General features: G+C 42.1%; 1 protein-coding gene and 1 long non-coding RNA gene across 2 annotated transcripts; one reads left to right on the forward strand and one right to left on the reverse strand.

Annotated features, from left to right (window-relative positions):
• Positions 1–7,679: 7,679 nt before the first annotated feature.
• LOC143013423 (uncharacterized) lies at positions 7,680–20,892 on the reverse strand. Its single transcript, XR_012965135.1, has 3 exons — positions 20,804–20,892; positions 19,156–19,246; positions 7,680–9,187 (listed from the first exon to the last, which is right to left on the reverse strand). It is a non-coding gene; the product is annotated as an uncharacterized LOC143013423 (long non-coding RNA).
• On the forward strand, positions 9,104–18,779 carry tead3a (TEA domain family member 3 a). The gene is made up of 12 exons (XM_076167044.1): positions 9,104–9,234; positions 12,450–12,514; positions 13,026–13,088; positions 14,867–14,878; positions 15,284–15,394; positions 15,493–15,536; positions 15,657–15,718; positions 15,803–15,936; positions 16,019–16,189; positions 16,438–16,578; positions 16,687–16,839; positions 16,936–18,779. The coding sequence occupies exons 1-12, from the start codon at positions 9,228–9,230 to the stop codon at positions 17,047–17,049; spliced, it is 1,077 nt and encodes a 358-aa protein (XP_076023159.1). The 5' UTR covers positions 9,104–9,227; the 3' UTR covers positions 17,050–18,779.
• Positions 20,893–20,930: the final 38 nt, after the last annotated feature.

Consider the following 20,930-nt stretch of genomic DNA (forward strand, 5'->3'; position numbering starts at 1 on the left):
AATTTATTTCTCTCCTCAGCTGAACTCTCTGAACCCAGCGTCCCCCTCTCCTCCCCTCCCATCCTGTCGTCCAGCCCTTTGCATACCCCCTGCCAGCGAAGGCGGGCAAATACAGTATGGCTTTAACAAGCTATAAGAAAGGAAAGAGACAGAGAGGGGAGAGACACAGGCCAGACCCAGAGAAAAGAGCTGCGAAGTTGAGAGCAGAGTGTCTCTCTCCCTTTTTCTTTTCTTCCTTTTCTTCCTCTATCGCTCCCTGCGTCTCTTCCTGCTTGGCTTGTAAAAGTTTCAGCTGCATGGCGGCCCGGCCTCTCTTGGCAGCCGTCCAACTCTTGACTCTCCTCTCCCCTTGCAACAGAGAGGAGGGGAGGTCTAATATAGTCACAGCCAGACTCTACTGTACAGTCACACAGGCAGATGTAGGCACAGTAACCTGCAGAAAAGAGAAGCAGCAGGATCCAGGCAGAGCTGCATGGCCTCATATCGAAGAATAGATTGTTTACCGTAGATCTGACAACGCTGTGCCAAAGCTGTGATGTTAGTCTGCCTTTAACTGGGCGTGACAGTTGAATCTGATAACAGTGTGATTTAGTGCTCACACCCAGGTCACACAAGGACACGCGCTTTGTTTTTCTCCCCCCCCCCCAAGTGATCGAGATGCAGAGCTCAGTGGCTTGCATGACCAAACATACATGTAAACGTGCACATGAGATCGTTTTCTATCATTCCTATTTAGTTCACAGCATTTTTAAAGCATAACGCCTATCGTCTGTTTCAAACAACACACACGTAGCGTGTGCACACATACACACACAAGCACACACACTTGAGGCATCACCTTTGTTACTGATTTACTCACCTTTGGTGCCCAGTGGCTTTGACAGACAAGTTTTGACAGGAAAATGCAGCGTAATCAATTAATAATTCACTTTTTCCAAGCAAATAAATCACTTTCTCAAACTGCAATGCTGAAAATGAGGTTAATTGCAGACGTGACCTGAACACAACAGAATACAAAACAACTTAGGCAACATCTTGCAGGGATATTATTAATTATCCATAAAATAGCATTTATATCGGTATCTAATCTCATTTCTGCATTCAATGCAACACACATATTACACCAATGTTAATACTGCATGTAAACCAAAACACTGTCCCACACTCAGTACAGTGCAGAAACCTTTAAATGTTTGTTTTAACCACATGACTGAATACATTACTTGAAGTTTTGCGCACATTTGAACATAACATTTCCAATTAGCTAATGCAGTTACATTATTAGTATTAGTGTTAGTAATATCTAGTTATATCAAGGTTCAAATATTTTTTCGGATGTCAGCTGGCAAGCTTTATCTTTCAACTCAACAGGTTTTTTGGGGTGTTGGTGCAAACGTTTATAATTATAACTTATTACAGTGGATCCATAATCGATTGTTAAAGGTTAGAGCCATTAAACTCCTCAGGCTAAGGCAATGATGATCTTATATTAAACACATTTGAATGTAGACCCATATTTATATGGGCTGAGTCATTTTTGAAACTCAATACATCACATTGTTTTCTTTTTATACAGTCTTTACTCATCTTAAATAATCAGCTTCCTCATCATCACGAAGAAGAAATAATACAGTGTCACTCAACAGCTGTACTGATGAGCGTTGTGAGTGGGTTGTGATCAGCAGTAAAACACAGCTTACTTGCTGCTTACTTGTTGCTGCCCAGAGTGGCCAGTAAACCACCTGCTTCGTGCATTTTCATGCTTTATGTAATGCAGTTTGCATTGCTTTTATATCGCCAGATGCTAATAAAAAATTACCTTGCCTTGCCAAAATAATCTCTTAACGGGCTGCTATTAAACTGAGACTCTGCAAATCGATTAATCTACATAATGCTAAAAGTTCAGGCTTTCAATGCTAATTCCATAGGCCTGCTTTCACCGGAAGAGTTCAATCGTAATGAGGTTATGAAGGCTGAAACATACTTACAGATGAGTTGTATAATGTAACTGAAGTTGTGCACATAATCGCATCTATTTCAGGATATGATACTCGTGGCCTGCGCCTACACTTTATTCCACCATCGCATATATTGGTAATCTAATGCACTTTCTGTCTTTTGAAGGGTGGCGCCTCCCGCCATCTAGTGGCAGCGGTGTGTAAATGCAGCACTCACACACACACGCACACACGCACGCACGCACGCACGCACACGCACACACACACACAGACACACAGACTTTTCATACTGTATTATGATTTCCAGCCCGTGTACATCAGCACTACTAATCAGAATGGGTCACATTACTAGATTTGCTCTCTGCTGATCTCAAATCATCAAATAAAACTGAATGTGACACTTCGGCTTCCATTGCATTTAGAGGTGTGTCTATGTTATATAGGTTTCCGCGGTATTTACATTAACATTGCAGTTTCTCAATAATTAGTTACTTCTCCTCATGTCTATGTTTGTGATAATAGAATACTTTATCTTTATACTAAATCTTCGTTATGGATTATTATTAACTAAATAAATAAAATAGAATAAATCTGTTTTTTAATAAAGACCTTTTGTATAATTTGCTTATTCTTAAGGAAAATGTAGCCATGAGAAGTTTGTGGCATGAATTGAACTTAATCTACACTTGTAGAGCTCCTGTGTACTTGAATACTTGTTCAAAGATGCTTACAGTTAGTTAATAATATTCCCCTGTGTATAATGAATGTGTACATAGGCAACATTTGCTCACACATTACCCTTATAAACTTTATGAGGAGCTCACATTGCATACACTTCGTTTTACGCTTCTTCTGCCATCTAGTGGTCAAATGTTGATAATTGCAGTCTGGTAAGACTACAACATTGTTTTCAGTTGATCCCTAAATGCTGTAAAATAATTCAAATTAATAAAAAACAACTGAAAGTAAACTTGAAAGCCAGGGGGAAAAGCTGATGTTTTTGTGTGTTGAGGATGATGACACATTACTGAAGAGGATTGACCAAGACAATTCCTCAAAAGAGAATATTGATCCCAAGCAGGAACACAGCAACACCAAAGTTCAACTTTACTGCTTACTTCCTGACAGGGAGAGTCATGCAACATTACCACGTCTAATGACCCACTGCTGCACTAACAGGATACTGGCAAATTACTTAAGCTGTTATTTGGTTTTATACTTTGTGTCTATTTAAAACATAGATGTGTTGTAAATAACTGCATGCATTTTTGCCATTTTGATTGGTTAACAGTGACAGAAACGACAGAAACACACAATTACATCTACAATACATACAGTATGGTTGTATTGTATCATTACTGCACAGTTTTGAATGAATGTGTGGTCTTGTCTCTCCTTCCTCACTCTTATGTAACTGCCTGATCTCCACCGATGCCACAGACCTCAGCAGCGGAGGAGGGAACTTTATAGGCGCGCTGAAGAGTCGACACGTTCGTACATGTCCTATAGAATCAGCCGGCGGTGGAAAAGCAATAAAAGAAACCTAGCAACCTGTGTTTCATGCAAATTAGAGCTCTGAAAGCTTTCCACCACCAGGCAGAACCTGATTACCATGTGTCTGTCATCATAGCAGCATTAAGTCGGGAGGAAGAGCGAAGCTTAACTATACCAAATACTTTTGACCAAAAAAGTTATGTAAACAAACTATTAGGAATGTGCTCTTCTTCCATGTGTTATTGAGAATATAAAACAAACAAACACAACAAAATTTTGAGGCCTTCTTCAGAAACACAACTTACTTACAATACAGTCCTATAATGTTGTTACAGTTAAATGTTTTATCTGTACCATTTTCAAGAGCTTTTTATCGTGACAGAGGACATGTCTGTGCTTTGTTGTCGATATGAATAAATAAGCCGTACGTAGACTTAGTGGCTGTATCAGCATGCAAGAGGCTCAGGCTTAGGGGGCCCCCCTGAGGTCTTAGGCCCCTATGAGATGAGGACAGATGCGTGCAGAGGCTTGATGTCATATTTCCTTTTTACAGGACCGCTCCAGGATACCAGAGTGCGCGTGAATACCTGGGAAAGGTGTGGCAGTATAGATAAACTAAATTCCACAATGCCAGGAGAGGTGCCCGGACAACTTTTATGCCCACATTCCACAACTGCTGTGTGACAGAGCTTCCAACGTATGAAGTGCGTGCATGGAACCGACTGGGCTGTTGTGAACAAAAACATTCATGATTCTGATTCATAGTTTATAAAAATAAAAACAATTAAAGTGTGACATATTTCTATATAAACCCAATTTTATCTGTAAATACAACTTAAAAGTTCATAAAACTTTTATAGATTTAACTGATGTGCAGCCGGCGGTACGTGTGCTACAGTTTTAGAAGCAGTTTGAGCCGGTTGTGAATGTGAAGCAGCTGAACGGGACCGTGTGGTGCTGTGAAGGCGCTACGGGGCAGAAGTCAGGACACACACTTCTTCCTGGCCTCCATTCACTCCACACCAGCGGCTGATGTGATGGGAGGAGTTTGGATCGGGACCCACCAAACTTTTGCGTGTGCGTGCGTGCGTGCGCGAGCGAGCGCGTGCGTGTCCCCGTCGCCACGCCTCTGTGCGTTTTCCTCCGCGCGTTGATTTCATACCAAAGTCATACTTGGCATTCCGCCTTTTTCTGTCAAACACAGAATTGTTCCCGTGTGGAAAATACTCCGGCGGCGATAGAGCCCGACAAGTGGAGACAAAAGGCCCACGGAGAGGAGCGTGTGCGCGGCTGTGGAGCAGGAAAAGCCTCTGTAAGGTGAGCGGGACCTCCACACTTCTTTGTTATGTGCACCAACTTTCACGCTGCAGCAGCTGCTTCGCTTCGTGAGCGCTGGAAGTTTTGGGATATTTGTCATATTTCGCATTTTCCCGGCGCCGCTTCGCTGATTCAGAACCTCGTGTGTTTAGCGAGGAGTTCCCCCCGTAGTTTCCCCTCGCCGGCCGCACTGTAATGGCGGTGAGTTTTTGGACGTCTGTCGGGACTTAGTTTGGAGTTTGTGGAGGTATTATTAGCTCGCAAGCTAACCAACTAGCATGTCAACTTTAGCGTTTTGGCGGAAGCTTTTCCGTAATAAAAACACAGAAAAAAGCAAGAAAACCACTTTTCTCGTCACCGTAAATGATGTTTGTGATGTAGTCGTAGTTAGTTTCTTGGGGAACTTTATTCGTAATAGCTGCTAGGCCCACCTACATGAAAGTTTTTCAGTGGGATCAAAGACAGATTTTGCCAACTCACAGTTGGCTAAACGGCTCCCACCACTCAATGTGATTTCATTCGCCCTGAGAGCAGATGGGATTAATTTGTTATGATTGTGAAACTGTTACCAACACAAGATACTGGTCCTGCTAGTTTAATACAAGCCAGATAAATAATGACGTCTCTCTATGACGCGAATACTCCAACCTCTATGTGTTTGTATGCAAATGTATATAGATTGCATTGGCGCTTTATGAAAAATTTCTGCCAAGCTACCAAATCGTACTGCTGTGAAAGTCGTGTTTTCCCACATAAGTGATTCTATTTATATATCCGGCAAAAATAAAAGTAAGCCAGTTATGTATATATGGTCATACTATATAACATCCACTCTGAACTGCCACTTTTATGTACAATTATTGCTCATCTCACTCACTTAATGACCTCTTAAATCACTTCATGATGGCATAATTAGCAAATGCATATAAGCCACTTGTGTAGATATGGAATACTCTGTAATCTTCTGTACACTGCTTATGAGACACTTAAATCTTTGAAGCTGCACCACATCTTTAAGTCTTCTTTACATGTGTGTTTGAATGACAATGAAAGAAAGCAAATTCATCTGTTGATGATGAAATCTATTTTGTTAAGTAATTTGATCAGATGGGGAAGGGACCCCATAGTGTGTGTGTGTGCTGAGCTCATGGCTTTATTTAGCTCAATGCCTGTCCTGACTGCTGCTGGCTCCTCGCTTCGCCGAACGCATGACCTTTTGGCCACTGGGAGCTAAATTGAAACCGGCAGAGCTTCACATGTCTCCAGTATATAATGTTGAAAGTTTGCATCACCACCGCTTCAGCAAATACTCAAGCTGTGAGCACATGTCTGAGATTCATCAAGTCGTCAATCAGGGGCTGATTAGTCGGCAAAAACTACCGATGTGCACACAGTTACCACTTCATTATGAACACCTGTATACAGCGGCCCTGAATAAATTGTATCTTACTCTAGATTTGATGGTGTTTTATTGGACTGCATTAAATATTTACAATAATGCAACCCAATACAGTAACACTGGGCTGTACAGGTGTTCCAAATATAGTGGCAACTGGTTGTATAAATAGTGCACTTTATACTGTCAGCCTCTTGTTTACAACAACAAACAGACCTGGTACTAAAGTCTTCCCTGTTGCTGACCTCTTGCTACATAAAACTTAAAGGATATTAACACCCCCCCCCCCATATCAAAATGTTAATTTAGACTTCACCGTACCGATCCAACTCAGTGTGGTCTGTCCCATCTCTATGGCAACGGCACAGTCCTGTCAGTGGTGATTGAAACCGGTAAGGCCCTCTGCCGAGAATGTCCAATAAGCCCACCACAGCGGGGGAAGCTCTGAGACCACACGGATCCTCTGTCAATCTTCTGTGGTGAGGACCACGTTAGCCACACTCTGGAAAACATTACACGCCAGGCCACGCTCATGTTGTGTATGTGTGCCTGTGTTTGAGGGGATTTGGAGCATCCTCAAAAACACAAGAATGCTAAGTTTCTTCACGTGGCCCGCACAGAACAGGTTACAAGCCACTGGGATATTAGTATGACTCAGGTATGGGGTTTTAAATACATTACCGCGGGACAGTTAGCTGTGAAATGTGATTGAACAGTCTTACCATTACTTACTATGATCGTTAGTTCATTTAAGACCCAACATCATTTCTCGTCTGTCATCTTCCGCTCTGTGGAGTCTCCGGTGTGACCTACATGGCTAAATCAACTGGTGGTGTCTCTGTTGACCTTGGCCTCGGTCTTATAAATTTACAAGCTCTGAAAGTTTTGCCATTTTGCGTGTGAGGTCTTTAACCCCGAATGCCAGTTCTATTAATACACCTCATACCAGTGGAAGCTTTAAACGTCTTCAGGTGAATGTGATCTCACTCTTGGTAACGCGTGGAGATATCTCGAGTCTGAAAAATCTGTCACCATCCTCGGCAGCTGCAAACTTAATCTTGGCTCTGTCCCCATCGCAGTCTTTCTGCTGTAGACTGCAAAGACACAGGCAGGCTGAGCATTTGATTTATCCTTTTTTTTGGTTCTTTACATTAAACTTTCATAAAGCTTGATGAGTTTAACTTATGTGTATCAACAAATTTAAAGATATCTTTTCAGAACACCTGTGATTGTAATTAGGCCCTCATCAGCTCATCCAATGTTTATCATCTCCAAAATCTGACTTATTGAGATTTCTACATCAGTTAGGAAAGAATTTAGAAAAACATATGATTGTATCAGTATTTACAGTTTTACAGTTTTTGTCTTTCAGTCTGTACTTTTAATTGTATTTCTACAGTTTAAAGGCATAAACGCAAAGAAAAATTGGATTGTAATTAGCACTATAAATGGTAACACGTCAATATGCTTTACAGGAAACACAAGCTCACCCCTCCCACACCTGAATACTAAGTCTTGCAGCAGACTTTTGGTAGATGTGTGGTTTTGTGCTGACGCAGCAATCATAACATCTGGGACATCCTCCCATAGCTCTGTGCTTCTTGGAAACTATCACGCTTATACTCACTATTAAAAATTAAACATTAGATTTTCTGTCTCAGTAAAAGATCCTTCTGTCCACTTGGGTGGTTTCAGTAACTGTGGATGAATCAACCGGAGCTCTCCTGCGAGTCTGCTGAGGTCACCAAACTCATAGCACTTTACTATAACGATGAAGCACAGTCTGTTCACTCTGACACAAACTTTAAATATGGACCAATCAGCCAGAATAACATTTGATCTTGGTCCAAGGGTGTGCGGGACTTTGAGGAGAGTTTTAGTTTTCATTGGAGAAAAGCGGATAAAAGCAGATGGGTTTCATTAAGTATTGACCATCATTCCTTTAACTTACAATTATGTAGCCGTTAACACCCTGTTTGTTTGATATGCGCATCTAGTTTAAGATCACATTAGAATTGCCAACATGTTCATGTCGATAAGGTGTTCACACACTTGAACACAAGTGAACACAAAATGCGCTTTAAGAATTTATTTCAGATGCATATTCCAAACAAATGAACAAAGTCCAATCCTCAAAAATATAATCAGATAGGGCTGTTGAAGAGTTTGCGATTAATTGTATTCAGGGACCAGAGCGTTGGTGGCCTTGCAAGAACACAATGAATATAATTCACACACGTAAATATTTCAGTGTGGCTCCACATTTTCTGGGCAGCCACTGAAGAACTTGAAATCCTCCTTTGATTTTTCTCCAGCATGTGGTCAAACACTGACAGTTCCCTGTACTCTGCCTATATGAATGAAGCTTTTGTGAATGTTACCATTGTTCCAATTGGGCTTTCTGCTTTTGAGTTGCAATTATAGATCTGTAACCATGTGTATTGCGCATAGAAAGTCAGTGTCCTTTGGGCATCACAGAGATTATTTGAAACTAAATTGCTGCCAAAAGGGCCAGAACAAAGCAGTGTTAAATGCTTTGTGACTTGTGTGTTTTTCTTTTGTCTAAAGTGATTTGCCTCCATGGTAGATACTTTGGTCGAATTGGTTTGTTCTGGTCATGTATTACCACTTGCATTATATTCAGTCAGCAGAATGATGTCCATCCCTAAAATGAAAAGTGTGAATACATGACAAACCGTTTTCAAATCGCCTTTGTCACGTGTTTCATGATATTTCATGATATTTCATCACTTTGCAATATTCTACCACAGAATTACTAGAGCCATCTCTTACATTTGTCCTCATGTGGTTCTCGTGTGTGTTCAAGGTGTGTGGTGGCTGGAGCCGTCATCATTGCGTCGGAGTGGAGTTGCCGTGGCAGCCCTGACGGGGCGCAGGAGGATGGTGCGGATGGAGAGGGACTGGGGGATGGGGCGGACCGTACATTGGATGGAGACCCTGAGGGGGTGTGGAGTCCAGACATTGAGCAGAGCTTTCAGGAAGCTCTGGCCATCTACCCTCCCTGTGGCAGGAGGAAGATCATACTGTCAGACGAGGGAAAGATGTATGGTGAGGAAACGAGGATTTTAAATGCAATCCCGGACAAACTTAACTCTTCCCTCCTTGCCTGTTGTTGCTTTATCTTGTTCAAAGGCAAAACATAGGCCTGTGTGTTTGATTTAAATGTCTGCTTTGGTAGTTTTACACACACCTGCATATAAAATTACGCTTTAGTTTTTAGGTTTGACCAAACACCTTCTGTCTTGGGTCTAAACAGATGTTTAGTTAATCGTAAATGTGATGCCAGTACACACAAGCTTTTAAACAAGTCCACCTCAACCCCTATAGTCTCAAATCTGAAATGCAAAAAAATGCTTTTGTCCCTCAACATGAGACACATTTATATTTAATGTTCATCTGCATATACACTCTTTTTAAACTTCATGGAATGCTATAAGAATTAGTCCGGTATTCCAAATAATGAATGATGCTCCCACGCCCCTCAGAACAGGCCCCCTAGTGATCCCTCGCACTTCAGTGGGTAGAATGACTGATCCTGTGAGGTTCCTCTTGTGCATAGGCGATCTGCCCGCATGTATTTTCGGACTATACATGCAGTCAGAGGTCTGTCTGCACTGGACAACTGGACAGTGGAGCCAAATTTGTTGTACCTGAACACGCATGCATGTATTCTCAGGATGCTGTGTGAGAGTAGATGCATACTGTTTTTGTCTACCTTATTGCAGATCTTGGCAAGTGGCCCACATTCCTAGAATATTTCGTTTGGCTAAGGGATGGCATTCCTGTGTGTGTGTGTGTGTGTGTGTGTGTGTGTGTGTGTGTGTGTGTGTGTGTGTGTGTGTGTGTGTGTGTGTGTGTGTGTGTGTGTGTGTGTGTGTGTGTGTGTGTGTGTGTGTGTGTGTGTGTGTGTGTGTGTGTGTGTGTGTGTGTGTGTGTGTGTGTGTGTGTGTGTGTGTGTGTGTGTGTGTGTGTGTGTGTGTAATGGGATATGCGATCCTGTGTGACAGAAAGGGAAAGTTTGTTTCAGCATTGCGGCATTTTCTCCTTTTGTGGAAGTGTGGGCTCACTATGTTGGCCACCCCCACTTTCCTCTCTGTAAACAGGGATCGTCCGGCTGCAACACACACGGAAGGGCCTCACCGACACTCAAGACATAATACATCTGTTCAGTGTTCTTCACAAAGCCAACGATAATTTCAAATCACAATTTCAAGCCTCTCAATGTATATAGAAGCACTACCTCTGTAAACTTAGTCTGATTTGACCTTTAGTCTGTGCTGACGTTACTACCATGATGTCACCCTATTATGGTGTCAGGCATGTATTCCCAAAGGTAGGATGATGGGAAGATGGATCATCCGCTCTCCCACTCGCAGTTTGACACAGACAACATGGCCGCCTCTTATTTGAATTATGGTAACATGTTGGTAAACTCAATAGTTGACTTTGTAATTAATCGAGATGAACAATAGTACTACTTTTGTGAGGCTTACAATGTAAAGTTATTGATGTGTTGGTGGCATTTTTGAGGTCGTTGAGTTTGATGGTGTTCTTGATGATGATGGTATTTATCCCCCTCCCCAATCTATCATTTCAAACTTCATGTTAAATCCAGACAAAGTTGATTAGCAGCATGATAGTCATTTGTTGTAGAGGTATTCTGGTGCCTTCCATTCCATTGCACAGATGTTTAACATTTAGCCCACTTTTTCCTAAACAGAATCAAATCTTTTCAACAAAGCCCTGAGGCGTTGTACACTTAATGTTGTTATACTTGGAAGGTTGTTTTTTTTTGTAGTGGAGATGAGTTTGGCTCTTGTATTGTGGGGGATGGTGGGCTGCAGGAAAAGGCCTTTGTGCTGTTTGGGGAATTGGAGCAGGCTGCTGTTTCTGAGTCAGCCCCCTTTGTACGTTTTGGGGGAATTCTGGTAAATCTGCGGAGGTGAAATGACTCACCGCCCGTTGTTACCGAAGTCCCTACAGTATCACGCCACTTCTCAGACAGTGATGGTGATGAGAGAGAGAGAGAGAGAGAGAGAGAGAGAGAGAGAGAGAGAGAGAGAGAGAGAGAGAGAGAGAGAGAGAGAGAGAGAGAGAGAGAGAGAGAGAGAGAGAGAGAGAGAGAGAGAGAGAGAGAGAGAGAGAGAGAGAGAGAGAGAGAGAGAGAGAGAGAGAGAGAGAGAGAGAGAGAGAGAGAGAGAGAGAGAGAGAGAGAGAGAGAGAGAGAGAGAGAGAGAGAGAGAGAGAGAGAGAGAGAGAATATTCACGTACAGTAAAATTAGATGCGTGTGAGATTCTTGTTTGGTCACTTTGCCTTAACCTCCGTTTAGCCTCAGTGACTCGCTCTCTACTTGGAGTAGAAGCAGGCTGCTCATCAGGTGTGGGTGGGAGCGGGGGAGGCAGAGAAAGGAAGCGCTGACGAGGCAGTGTGCAGTCACCACATTTTGGATGTCTGTTAACCACATGATGACCTCTCCTCTCTTCTTTCCCTCCAATCCCACCATTTGTGTCTGTGTGCGTGCGTGTGCGATTTGGAGGGAAGAGAAATGTGCGCTTATGAAAAAATACACATCTCATCTGTTGGTGAAGTTTTTCTACGGATAATAAATCAACGGTGTGCTAACATTACAGCTTTCTCCTGTAGTTTTGTGCCACATGCTAAAAATTCCGAATAAAAAAAAATCAACACTGACGTAACAGAGCTATACATTCATATTACATGTCACCTTTAAATCCATTGACCCATTTTCACAGGCAGTAAGTTATAACGCCCATATAAATAAAACATTAGAGAGATAAGATATAAGGTTCCAACATGTTTTGACAGAATGAAAGACACCAACAGATCTTACTCATGGCAGACATTTTACATATAGGTATACGTAATAACATTTATTATGATATGGTATATGTAAATGTAATGCAGCCATTATTAATGTTGTTAGTGTCACTGTAAGAAAGGTGTAAAGAGGCCCCCACCCTGTGCTCAATGAGGTTAATCTCTGCAGAACAACGTTACAACAGCTGTGCCGCGCTAATGTGGTTCTGCAGAGGTTAACCTTGTTTAACACCGGCTAAATGCATGACCATCATGCCAGCCCCCTGCCAGGGCTTTTTCCCCCTCCTACTTAGATTACGTTTGATGTCATACCCATCATGTTGCTGTCCAGTGTTTGTAATGTGTTGCGATAGCAGAAAATAAAGAGCGTCTGGGTTTCTGTGAGTGTGCCTCTGATTGTCTGTTTGTAACTGTTCTGTTTCAGGTCGAAATGAGCTAATAGCTCGCTATATCAAGCTACGCACGGGGAAGACACGCACGCGCAAACAGGTATGGATGGCCAGGCCGCTATTAAAGCCTATTATCATTTACTTACTGTACTGTATGTCATATGATTTGCATAGTTGAAGCAGAACTGCCTTATTGAAGTGGGGACAGGGGTGATGTCATGTATTCACCATGTGATGACCCTACAATCCATTATGCTCTGAAATGAAAAATGAAAAAGTCAATTCTCCCGGGTTTTGATCAGAAAGTGCCCAGGGCTCCTGCTCGGAAAAATTACAAGAAACTCTTCACCCACATTGCCAAACAAATGGAAGTAATAATAAATGTCAGGCAGGGTGAATGTTGCCTGAGTTTCCAAACCTGCATTCCGAGTTGAATGACCAAGCCATTGTAGTTTTCCAGTTCCGAGCACAATGGATTGCAGAGTTATATATAAGGAATATTGCTCTTTAAATGTAATAAAACCCAATCAGTTGATCCAGCAGTAGTCCTTTTTCCTGTGTTCTTGTTGATGTGTGTTTCATGTGGGTAACACTGACCCAATGTACTTTAGGTGTCTAGTCACATTCAGGTTCTGGCACGAAAGAGGGTACGAGAATACCAGGCGAGCATTAAGGTGGGTGCCCGCTCAGTCCACTCTTCCTTCCCTCTGTAGTCATGTCCCCTTTTCCTTTCCTTTCCTTTTCCTTTTCCTTTTCTCCTCTTTGCTTCACCCTGTCTTTCTTCAGGTCTCTAGTCACCTTCAAGTCTTGGCCAAGAGAAAATCTCGTGAGATTCATTCTAAGCTCAAGGTACACATGCTCACTAACGTAGGCATGCTAACTGCTTTACTCTGTCTGTGGCCTCAATCTATCTTAACCAACTGAATCAGATAGATGTTTATGTCAAGGTGAAAAGTGGATTTCTGTTCCTCATGCATGTGGGTTTGGAATCATCTACACCTCCCTCCAGTAAATAGTCACCTTTAAACTCCTCAGCTTGTTTTTCCTTGTTTCCAGTGCCAGTAGTATTTTGTGGATAGTTCATGTGGCATCGAACAAATTAAGTTGCTGGTGTGTATTAACCTGGTTCACCAGAAGACCTAGATAGCCACGAATTACCCTGCCAAGGTTTCTCTCGGTTTGTTTTAGGTCTTAGGCACTGGCGTCCTGTGGGGAGGGGGGCGCGGTGCAAAGTAGCAGGGGTTGCGTTTTCACATCATTTTGGACAATAAGCATAATGACACTTGTGCGATAAAAGGACTTTGATTAAACCCACGGTATGTTGCAAACAGATATTCTTTACATGTTGTACTTTACCACGGTCATGCCATCCTGCCGTAATAATAGATTTACACTGAATCTTTTGCACTGTAACAAAGGAATTCATACTTCATTAGAAAAAAGAAAAAAAGTTGCTCTTGCTGGGATGCCTGCAGCTGGTGTGTGTGGGGCTTCTTCTCTGGTGCAGCTCCTGTGTGTACTACACACTTGGGCGCTGTGCCTAAGCCGTATACTGTTAGGGAGTTACGTTTGTGTTTGTAGATCATAATTAAGTCATTATTAGGATTAAAGCATGGACATTAAGAGGAATTGTGGCCAGGGTATTTTGTAGTGCATGGCAGGAATGTGAATCTGTCCTGAGAGCTCTGGAGGCCTGTGGTCAGGCGACTGCATGTGACTGCATGGCTGCACAGATGTTTAAATGCACACAAACTTGCAAAGAGTTTAGATTCTCATGCATACACCAAACCATTTTGTTTTCTCCTCCCGTGTATTTTTCCTCTCCACTCCAGGACTTCCCTCAGTCCCTTTTGTATCTTCTCTGTCTCAGCACTGTTCTTGTGGTCACATCATGGACTGTGATGTACTTTGACACTATTGACTTCTACTCACTATATATTCTCTACTATGTTTTATATCTGCTGTGTATTTGTGACACTTGTACAATGTAACACGATCGTTACGAAGGCTATTCCATTGATCCCGGTGCAGTGGGGCTGATGCAGCTGTATAGTGATTCTAAAATCTCCACCGCTGTCTAATCTGAACCACAACACCACAAACTTTAGCCTCTACAAACAAGCCACCTATCTGAACCAGAGGTGTTAAGATTACTCAACTATTAATTAGGTGCAGCTATGAATGTTATTGATTAAATATAATAGTATTTGATTGCATATACTGTGGTCCATCCTTCTCTAGCATCAGTTTATAGACAACTAATAGGACTGTTACTCCTGTCACCATTACTTTATCATGTCTTGTCAGAGTGATGAATGATTTGAGGTTTCTATGAGTTTTCTGTGTTATTTTAGGTATTTTTGTCGAATTGTGATTGTTTTATCTGCTTATTTCGTCAATGTACTCTAGTTCATTCATGATAATAATGATGATAATGTTTTCTTTGCCATAGGCCATGAACTTGGTAAGTTTTGGTTATACAACTACAGTTTTTCTGCTTCAGGCTTTGTGCTTAGTTGTTGGCATTATTGCCAGGCCATAATGCTGTCTCGCTGCCAGACCCCAATGTCCTGCTCTTTACTCTTTGTTTTATGGCTTTAGTTGAATAGTGCTGATGGCTCCAGTTAGCGCTCTTAGTACCAACCTGCTAGCTTGACGCGCACATACTACTCTGGCTCCCGCCTGTATCTGCTTTGCACTCCTGTCCTGTCTCCCCCCCCCCTACGTAGTTTTTGCTTTGTGCTGAAGTTGGCTGGCTGTCTAAACTGGCCTTTGGAATGTTGCCCGCAATGGATGGATTTTTCCAAATTCAAACATGATAATTGTGGAGTTTATTGCTTACAGGCTTGTGTTTCTCTTTCTTCTTCAGGACCAGGCATCCAAAGACAAGGCGCTGCAGACAGTAGCAAACCTCTCGTCCGCTCAGATTGTCTCTGCTAGTGTAGTGAAACCCCAGACTGCCTTCCCTCCACCAGTCAGAGTGAGACACACTTGTACACACATCTGTCCTTTTCTACATTCTGAGTAATAATCTTTCACTAACTTCTACCCATTGTTTCCCTTTGTTCTTCTGTGTAGTTTTGGCCCGGGCCAATGCCAGGACAGCCTGGGCATTCTCAGGAGTAAGTATCACTGACACATTATTCCTGCATCTTTTACAGCTGTAATTGGAGAAAATATTGAGTAAAACTGCTCATTTCTGGGGGCTTACTACTCTACTTTTTTTTGTTTTTACATTACAGCATCAAGCCTTTTGCACAGCCACCGTACACGACACTCCCACCCCCTGTCCAAGCGCCTATTAGTAAGTCTGAATGCAAACTCATTTGTGCATTAACTGTGATTGCTAGTTTGTGAATTATGATTTCTTGATGTGAACTTCCGATAGGTTATGAGCCCCTGCCGCCCCCCCGCCCTGCCGCCATAGCAACTCCTGTATGGCAAGACAGAACCATCGCCTCGGCAAAACTACGGCTACTGGAGTACTCTGCTTTTATGGAGACGCAGAGAGACAGAGAGACGGTAAACGTGCAGGCATTTGAGTCAGCGTTGCCAAATTGCTGCCAAACCCAAATTCTGAATGTTTCCTTTTGTTTCCCTGCAGTTTAAACACCTTTTTGTGCACATTGGCCAGTCCAATCCGGGCTACAGTGACCCTGTTTTGGAGTCGATAGATGTGAGGCAGATCTATGACAAGTTTTCGGAGAAGAAAGGAGGCCTGAAAGAGCTCTACGAAAAAGGGCCACACAACGCATTCTTCCTCGTCAAGTTCTGGGTACAGTGCACACATCCAAATGTCCCTGTCAGCTGTAGATTTAATGTTTGGGAATTTGGAAGGACATGTTCTAGAAGGGTAGTCTAAGAATGGGATGAGTTTTCAGCAAATGTTAGGTAATATGATTGATGAATGACATGAAATACTTCAGTGCTGTAAAGTTTTGTAAATCTTAGGATATTGCAGACAAACATAAGAGACTTTGCATCGAGTCTGTGTCTGCACTCTGACTTCCTTGCTGGTTGCAGGCCGACCTGAGCAGTGACATTGAGGAGGGCTCTGGTGCTTTCTACGGCGTGAGCAGCCAGTACAGTGGAACAGAAAACATCACCATCAGCGTCTCCACCAAGGTGTGCTCCTTTGGCAAACAGGTGGTGGAGAAGGTCGAGGTGAGAAAACTCAACAGTGTTCTGATGGAATTTCCCAGAATTCCGTATGCACAAGCTGGTAATTGTGGTGATGAATTTGTGTGTGTGTGTGTTCATTCCTCCCAACAGACAGAATATGCGCACTTGGAAGGAGGGAAGTACATGTTCCGCATTCACCGTTCGCCAATGTGTGAATATATGATCAACTTCATCCACAAACTGAAACACCTGCCAGAGAAATACATGATGAACAGCGTACTGGAGAACTTCACCATACTACAGGTGTGTGTGTGTGTTCGAAACTATTAGAAGCCCTGATGCATAATAATAATAATAAATCTTGACCTTTCATACTGCATTCTTCTTCTGTCTTCTCAGGTGGTGTCCAACAGAGAAACCCAGGAGACTCTGCTGTGTATCGCCTTTGTGTTCGAGGTGTCCACTAGTGAACATGGAGCACAATACCACGTGTATCGGCTAATCAAAGAGTAGCACACTGCCCACCACTGTGTGTACATTCAGAGACTATCCACAGACTTTTTGATACATTTAAACACTATTTCCAGCTCAAACACCCTCTGTCTCCTCAAAAAAAAAACACTTTTTGTAACAGACCAACAGTCGCACTGTAGTCACACCTGTCCTTTGTTTGTGTATGCCTCTTCACTGTTGCAGACTCCTTACATTTTACAACAGAATCACGCTGAGGAGAACTAAATATACTAGCGGTATCAACTGAATTGCGGGTTCATTCATTGGTTCAGTTATCATTTTATGGTTGTGGCGTTATCAATATGATTATCCAGCTGGCGAAATCTGTGGCTGTATGACACTGGTTTCTCAGTTCACAGCTCGAAACATTACCAATTCAAAAATTTGTTACATTTTTAACCTGGCAAAAAATGACGAAAGACGACAACAAGGAACATAAAAACACAATGCAGTGGTTACGGTCATTTCTTGGGAATTGGAGTGTATGCATAGGTGTGTCACAGGTGTGACCGACGTGAGACGAGTTTGAATATAGACGGGCAAAGTATTTTATCAGTGTTAATATCATGACGTTTCCACAGTTTATCTGAACAGTAAGAATGGATTGAGCCTATGGTCATCCGTCACTTTTAATATTATTTTCTGTTGGTTCTAATCTGCGATGTAAGAATCGTGACAGAAATCCTGAGCTTGCCTCTTCCCAGAATGCACTACATATAAAGACTTGTATTTATGTATATTTGAATGAAACATGGTGTAGAAGGGTAACGATTACTGTCGGTTTAACGCCAGTACTTAATGTTCAAGGTGCCCAGTGGAAAGAGACCGAGATTTTAATCAAATCTTAAGCAGACATTTTTGACTTTGGCTTCGTTTTCACAATAGAATTATTCATAACCAGTTTCACATTCAGTTCCTCCAGCCACACATAATTGAATTCACTGTTGGTCATTGTTAGCATGTGTATTCTGTGTTTCACACTGAGGTGGTAGCAGCATCTTGAATGAAAGATTTGACTTTGTTGAGGCAATATTGTTTTCAGTTCTCAGCTTGACTGTGTGGATATGCTGCAGTATTTCTACCTCCACATAAGTGTGCTTTGGTTCCTAAAGCCTTAACCTGAGGAGCACTGATGTATAGGATGTATACACTACACTTTTAATGGTACGGTTTATAAGCCAAAACAAGTAAATAGACTCATTTTGTAAAGATTATCCTTTTTTGTATTGTAAATGTTACTACAAACATCATATGATGTGAGTTTTTTGGCTTTCTCACTGTATGCAAAGCCTCAAGGTACAGATGACACTAAGGTCAAAGCCCAGTGCACTGGGCCTAATTTTACCTGATGACACCCAGAAATTATCAAGCTGCCACTTGCTTTTTTTTGTCTTTTGTTCTTTGTATTGGTTATGGTTTCCTGTATACATGGCTACCTTTTGTGTCTTTAAAGTACTCTTTATTTTGATTTTATTCCCCCTTTCCTTTCCAGGCAGCCTTGTGCAAGTTGACAATGATTTAGACTATCATTTAAGGAGGAGATTAGTGGCTCGGTTTTATAAGATTATTTAAACATTGTGTGGTTAGCCGAAAGTGTTATGTTTCCACTTACAAGAATACCTTGTCTGGTCTGGTTGACTGTGCCGAGTCACTGCTTTCGACAAATCTTGTCAGTCAATAGAATCTGCATTTATGCTGTACCAATAAAATCACATCTGCATATTGCTTAAGCCTTTACCGAACTACAGTATTTACTCCATTTCAAGATATTTGCAAGTATTGGACTCTATATGAAAGACATATCTAGAATCTCAGCTCAACTTACATTTCCCACACCTAAGTGCTTAATAGTACCATTTACTTTCGTGTAACCGACTTCATACATTTGAAGGAGATACTGCAATTCTCCTTTGACACTCTAGGTGGAGCTGTTAACTCAGATTTGGAGAACACCACTTCACTGTTGCGTGTGAACATGAATTTAGAATCTAGAGCAATACAACCATAGATAATTATAATCACTATAATTCAATAATCGTGACTTCTTTCTTTTCACACCACACACAAACCTGCCTTTTCCAGTTAAATACAAATTATTGGTATTACCTTTACGCAACATCAGATCGGTGTGTTCGCAGAGTTGGACTCCCTCTCTACGCTGAACAATGGTGCCAGTGTGATTTGCATTTGCTTTCATCTATGAAGGGAAAAAAAACAAAATTACATGCCAACAAAATGACAGTCGACCTAGAATGATTCAATTCTGTGCTGCGTCAGTGTAAAACGGCTTATTAGGTCAGCGATTGAGCTTTATTATCAACAAGGCTGTCAGAGTTGTGTGTGTTGGCACTCTCCTGGAGCATGACGGATAAATGCAAATGATAACTGCATAGTGATTAGTGTTAAAGTACTCATAGTATTTAGCTCTGTTACAACGAGAAAATGAGTAAGCAGTAAATTCACTGCCACAATTCACAAGAAGTTTAAGAAAGTATTCATTCTAGAGGTGAAGTTTCTTCCTATTTATATGTATACGTGAAAACGGATTTTTAACATTCCCAGGCATCCACAGAGTGCCAAATGAGGCAAAATACCCAGTTTATTACTTTTCATCTGATGGAATCTTAAGCATGTAGCAAGCCGTTACTAATGACTGCCATAATTTCCTCATGCAGTTTTATGGTTCAGGATTGCAGTCACTCAAACCAAATTGCCGTGCGGCCAAAACGGCAGATGGTGAACGCCGACACACACATAACAGCACACACACACACACACACACACACAAAGCCCTGAAGCTGGGTGTGGTACTAACTTCTTAAGCTTGCCAAAATTGCAGTAGCGCAACAATATCCAGAGGAGGAATGGTCTCACAATGAACATATTCCAAAAGTTGTATCTTACTTACAACCTAATACAGATCTGACAGATTAGTTATCACTGCGCACTTGAATGGGATTGTCATTTTAAAGCTCTTTATCACTGCACTACAATGTCCCAACCGCAAATACATTTTGAACAGTCATACTTATCAGTAGATCCAAACCAAATATTTGTCTTTTGTCCCTCCCTGTCTCAGATTAAAAAGTGAATGAAGTGCGCCGAGGGTATCTTGAATTTATCAGCTCCTACATGGATTTGAAATATGTTGTCACACACACACACACACACACACACACACACACACACACACACACACACAGGCTGTATACTCCTTTCAGACTGATACTCATTATTAACTTGGCAGTGTTGAGGTGAAGGGCGTGGTGGGAAAATGTCACCTGGAGAAACATAGCCAAAACAATCCAGTTCAACAGAAAGAGTCACCTTCTATAATCTCTTTTTTTTTTGTCTTCCCTTCATCTCCTCCATCCCTTTCTTCCCCCCTTTCCGTGTCTTTGCTCCCTCTTCTTCCTCCTCCAGCTGCCTGGTGCTCTCTCATGCCCTGACCTGTATCCGCTCCTCTCTGCTCAGACACTTTGCCTACACGCAAACTAGCTGGCTAAAAACAATGGCCCCCGCTAATCCAGTCCAGACGCTGTGGAAGCTTGAATACTTCTGCATAACGTTTTATGTAGCCATGCAAATATGTAGAGTTTCTTTTAAGTTCTTGGACTAGAAACGAGAAAGAGAGAGAGGGAGAGAAAGGTAGAAGATTGATACAAACTGTAGTATAAAACATCAAAATGGCAGCCATTGTCTTAACAGCTGGACACACTTCAATCCTCCTGTTAAACACTGTTTATGTTTCTACCAGATTTCACGCTGCGGATGAATGTGGATCCTCCCCGCAGCCCCGCCCGTCTCTCCCCGCACCTGCATGTGAACTCGGCTCGGTCCCACCTCGTAGGGGCGCGGTCCCGAGGGTGGAGCTCACCGAA

Source organism: Genypterus blacodes, unplaced genomic scaffold, assembly GCF_046128005.1.
Source record: "Genypterus blacodes isolate CSIRO-AG114 ecotype Tasmania unplaced genomic scaffold, CSIRO-AGI_Gbla_v1 ptg000156l_1, whole genome shotgun sequence".
Taxonomy (NCBI): domain Eukaryota; kingdom Metazoa; phylum Chordata; class Actinopteri; order Ophidiiformes; family Ophidiidae; genus Genypterus; species Genypterus blacodes.

Excerpts from the sequence above, each read along its gene's own strand:
- tead3a (XM_076167044.1), top strand. Across the intron at positions 15,395-15,492 it reads CCTTCCCTCCACCAGTCAGA|TTTTGGCCCGGGCCAATGCC; the intron begins GTGAGACACACT and ends TCTTCTGTGTAG. Across the intron at positions 16,190-16,437 it reads TCTTCCTCGTCAAGTTCTGG|GCCGACCTGAGCAGTGACAT; the intron begins GTACAGTGCACA and ends TGCTGGTTGCAG.